Raw genomic sequence first — 5,062 nt, 5'->3', positions numbered from 1 at the left:
TATTATATTTAATATATATATTTAAGCACCTGTTTATTTTATCGTGTTCTGAAATACAAATATTGTCTTCTATAGGTATTTCATCATTTATCTTCTCTTCATCATTTATTTTTACTAATGTTGTCGTAATGGATTCGTTACTGTAAATTATATATGTAATGTAGTATTAATTTATAGATTATCAAATATTGTTTAGTACATAAAATTTAGAGTAGAAAAGAATATACATTTTGTAAGATGTTTCTCTATAAGAACTTACTTTCTTTCAAAAAACTTTGTAGGTATTGCATCTGGATGAAGATGAGCTCTAGTCTTACTTATATTGTACCACTTTTCTTCAAAATGTAAGTGGCACACTCGATAATTACAATGGGCATATTCTGCACCCATTGCTTCCAAATCCAATCTGTCACACGCACGTATCCATTGCAAGCATCTGTAAATATTATAATTTGTTATTGTAATTATAAATAAAAATAACAAATAAATATATAATATATATACATATATATATAAAAATTTAGAAACATGAAATAATGTAAATATATATGTGCATATGTATCAAATATATTATAAATTCATGTGCTTTAGAAAATAAACAAAATGAAATTGTACCTGTCATGTTCCTTTGGAAACCGAAACAAGTGTCGTTTTTCCACATTATTTTTATTGCATTCCTTGACAACACACCATCCGTTTGATTTCTGGGCCAACATCTTTTCCATCTTTTATAATGTTCTCTCAAAATAATATCTGCAACACAAAGCTAAGATCAAAGTGCTTCAAGAAAATCGAAAATCTGTACAATTTTTGCGCAGATAAACTATTCTCCGTATAGAAATTCGGCCTTTATCTGGTTTTCTGTTTCCTAGATACGTCGAATCTAAGCACTTTATTGAACACTGAACTTTTTTAGTTATAAGTATTCACTGAATACTTATAACTAAACACGTCACTTAATCACTTTATCACACGTATCACTTTATTATTTCTCATAATATATACTCCTGCCACTTTTCGTTAAATGGTCATTTAAATCCCTTATATGGACATTTCAACGGTGCAGACAGATGGCGACAATAAAGAGAAGAAGCGAGATGGAATATCAGTGCCCTGGATTGGTTACATACCTCGCTCGCGCATGTGCAGTTCATTTTTATCCACGATGAAATCGTGAGAGTTGCGCTACTGTATATACTGTGGTATTCATGACTACTGTTGCATTGCCTTTGTCTGCTGGTAGTATCGTGAGGTCTGTGTCCTTGTTTATCTTTTGTAGGGCTAGTCGCTCTTGTTTGGTGATATTGGGCGTAGGGGGCTTAGCCTTTTGGAGTATGCTGGCTACTTGTGTACGTATGTGATCTGCCTGGTCCGTGGGGAGTCTGTAGATGATTGACTCTATTTGGCTAATTATTTCTTCTTTTGGAATCCTGTTGGGTGCCACTGCGAAGTTAGGGCCTTTGGCTAATGCGGCAATAGTGTCCGGGGACAGGTTTTTGTCTGATACGTTTTTTACTGTATAGAGTAGGGGTTGTGGCTCTTTGTGTGGGGCCAAACTGTTGAATTTCTTCTTCTGCCGTTCAGTGCTCTGTGCGTGAGTGATCTGTGCTTGTTCGTAAGTAATGCGGTCCAGAGCCAAATGTCTTGTCGTAGTGTAGTGGATAGGAGTAGGTGGAGTTTAAAGGATATTTGGGAGATCTTGTTTATTTGTATCTTAGTGAAATGGATACGTTCCTTAGTGAGGAATTGTCCAGTTCTATATATATTCTTCGACAAACGAGTGCCCAAATGATCCTTGAATTATAGGAATTTGGGGACAACATTGCTACAGCGATGTTGTCCCTACAGCGTTTTAAGACTTTAATAGAGCATTGTCTAACAACCACATATTTCTCCTATAATAACCAATTCTACGAACAGAAGTCTGGAGCGGCTATGGGTTCCCCTATCTCCCCCGTAGTAGCAAACATCTTCATGGAGCACTTTGAAGCAGAGGCCCTCCGTAAGGCAAACAACAAACCGGAAATCTGGTTCCGGTACGTAGACGACACATTCGAACACAATTCGGAGACACGGCAAAGATGAACTTCACAAATTCCTAAACTTTCTCTACAACCAACATAACAACATCCGATTCACTATGGAAATAGAAGAGAACGGTAAGCTCCCCTTCTTGGACGTTCTTGTCACAAAGAAGGCGGACAACACATTGGGCCACCAGGTATATAGGAAGCCGACACACACGAACAGATACATGCGGAGTCACCACCACTCGGCTCAAAAACAATCGGCAATACACTCACTCGTACACCGAGCTCTGAGCATCTCTGACCAAGAACATCTGCAAACGGAACTTAACCGTTTGAAAGAAACTTTACAGCGGAACGGATACAATAAGGAAGAGGTGAACAGGACAATCAACAAACAAAGGAGTGGGATAAAAAGAACAGACAGACAAGAATCACAGGAAGAGAAAAAATGGCTCTCGTTCCTCCCATACGTAAAAGGAACAACAGATCGAATCGGTAAGATCTTGAACAAACACAACATCCGGACTATCTTCAAGCCTCCAAGGAAGATCGAACAAATATTGAGAAATCCCAAGGATCAGAGACCTCCACTTAGTTCGGCAGGAGTGTACAAAATACCCTGTTCATGCGGGAAGGTGTATATTGGCGAAACCGAAAGAACGGTCAACACACGAATGAAGGAGCATGAACGGGACGTCAGGCTGAAACACGTCACACAATCAGCCCTGGCAGAACACAACTTGGAGACAGGACACCGAATACTATTCGACAAAACGACAACCTTAGCCACGACAACATCGTATTTCCCGAGGAAACATAGAGAGACCCTGGAAATACAGAAACATCCAGACAACTTAAACAGAGACTCAGGTTATACTGTGAGCAAGATATGGAAAACTGCTCTCATGACAGACCAACGGAGTATCCCCCCCACTTCCCAAAATCCCCCTCCCCTCCCGACAGCGTTTTACCTATAAAAAGGGAGTCCCCCGGGGAAGTAGCTCAGTATCAGTGCACCCCTCGCCCTGATGAAGTGAACAGCATGGTTCACGAAACGTTGGCATCGACCATGAAAGAAGACATGGTAATAACCCGCAAACCCTGTAATATTTACGGAGAATAGTTTATCTGTATAAAAATTATACAGATTTTCGATTTTCTTGAAGCACTTTGATCTTAGCTTTGTATTGCAGATATTATTTTGAGAGAACATCATAAAGGATGGAAAAGAGGTTAGCCCAGAAATCAAACGGATGGTGTGTTGTCAAGGAATATAATAAAAATAATGCGGAAAAACGACACTTGTTTCGGTTTCCAAAGGAACGTAACAGGTACAATTTCATTTTGTTTATTTTCTAAAACATATGAATTTATAATATATTCGATACATATGCACATATATATTTACATTATTTCATGTTTCTAAATTTCTATATACATGTATATATATATATATATTAGATATATGTTTATGTGTATTATTTTTATTTATAATTACAATAACAAATTATAATATTTACAGATGGTTGCAATGGATATGTGCGTGTGAAAGATTGGATTTGGAAGCAATGGGTGTAGAATATGCCCATCGTAATTATCGAGTGCCACTTACATTTTGAAGAAAAGTGATACAATATAAGTAAGACTAGAACTCATCTTCATCCATTATTAGTTCTCTTATTGCGTTTATATTTTGTAACTCTAACTATCATTGCAAATAAAAAAAGGTTAAGTATAAGTACGAATCTCCTTATATTTCCTGAAAAATAAATGTATATCTATCATGTTTCATTTCTATTTTATTTTCTGTTTTAAATATATTGTATGTTGTGTAGGTCTGTTATTTTTCTAAGGTTCTGAACTTATTGCATCAGTGTACACCAGTTCAGAACTTACAGTGGAAAAAGAACAGACCTTATGCAATAAAGTAGAAAAAGAGAAAAGGTTACAACAGAGAGAAGAAGTGAGATGGAATATCAATGCCTTGATTGGTTACATACCTCGCTCGCGCATGTGCAGTTCATTTTTATCCACGCTGACATCAAAGGTGTCAACAGAGGGTGCATTCAGTACTACAACCGCTCACTGAGCGTTCAGTGAGCTCTTGAATCTGTTTGGTATATATTTTTAGTTCTAACGGAATATGCCAATCAGATGTAAAAGCTCACTGAGCGCTCATTGAGCGGTTGTAGTACTGAATGCATCCAGAGAGTTGCGCTACTGCATATACTGTGGGTATACACAATGCGGAATTGGCGGACCGTTCGTGATTGATTTAAGCCCATGGCACATACAAAAACGTAAGGCCGTAATAAGTAAGCAGTAAAGAAATCGTAAGATTGGATTCACTACTGGCCTTACGGTCTCTATCGTGATTGGCCAATTCGCTTACTGATTATGTCTTACGGCCTTACGTTTTTGTATGTGCCATGGGCTTAACCCATTTTACGTTTGTTCCGCCGATTTTTATCCGCAAGTTTTTATTTTATGCACATGTAATGTACGGAACAGTACGGAATATAAGATATGGAAGAAGACAAAAATGTCGAATGTTCATCCAAAAATCGTAAGAATATTATTAAAGCTATATATTAAAATTTGTAATACTCAAATTTATATTAATGCAATGTTATATATTGAATAATGTTTTTGGTAATTACGGAGATGACGGCCGACCTCACCGATTTTAATGAAATTAGGCTCATTTGATGCGTTTTTGCATGAAACGAACGAATCTGACAGAAATAAGCGTCGCTCTGCCCCGCGAACCGAGATATTTAGCGTTAAAGTTCACGACCGTTCAGGTTAGGAAATCTGTCATACCGACTTGATATAAGCGCTATGAGTATGCCTTTTCATGCTCTGTGACTTAATGCGCATGCGTTTAGCGATTCTTGGGTCCAATAGTGCACGAAATTTAAAATCAAATTAAAAAATGAATTAGTTACTCGTGCAATGTTTCTATTATACATAGTTCTATTCCAAATAAATCACCCATGTGGACAGTGGAGTGTGTAGACAGTAATGCTTGG

General features: G+C 37.3%; 2 protein-coding genes across 2 annotated transcripts in view; one reads left to right on the top strand and one right to left on the bottom strand.

The window, feature by feature from the left end:
• LOC108727227 (uncharacterized) overlaps window positions 1–725 on the bottom strand; it is a 5,269-nt gene extending 4,544 nt beyond the window's left edge. The window contains exons 1-3 of the mRNA XM_018455271.1: window positions 616–725; window positions 260–436; window positions 30–140 (exon numbers count right to left, since the gene is read on the bottom strand). Coding sequence (XP_018310773.1) covers window positions 30–140; window positions 260–436; window positions 616–725 — 398 coding nt within the window. The remainder of the gene's footprint in view (window positions 1–29; window positions 141–259; window positions 437–615) is intronic.
• A 1,415-nt stretch (window positions 726–2,140) lies between these two features.
• Window positions 2,141–5,062, top strand: part of LOC108727226 (uncharacterized) — a 10,419-nt gene continuing 7,497 nt past the window's right edge. The window contains exon 1 of the mRNA XM_018455269.1: window positions 2,141–2,908. Within this exon, the coding sequence (XP_018310771.1) occupies window positions 2,141–2,908 (768 nt within the window). The remainder of the gene's footprint in view (window positions 2,909–5,062) is intronic.

Source organism: Mycetomoellerius zeteki, unplaced genomic scaffold, assembly GCF_001594055.1.
Source record: "Mycetomoellerius zeteki isolate Tzet28-1 unplaced genomic scaffold, Tzet1.0 scaffold472, whole genome shotgun sequence".
NCBI classification, from domain to species: Eukaryota; Metazoa; Arthropoda; class Insecta; order Hymenoptera; family Formicidae; genus Mycetomoellerius; species Mycetomoellerius zeteki.
Note: the sequence above shows the minus strand (reverse complement) of the source record. Positions and strands in the feature narration are given on the sequence as shown.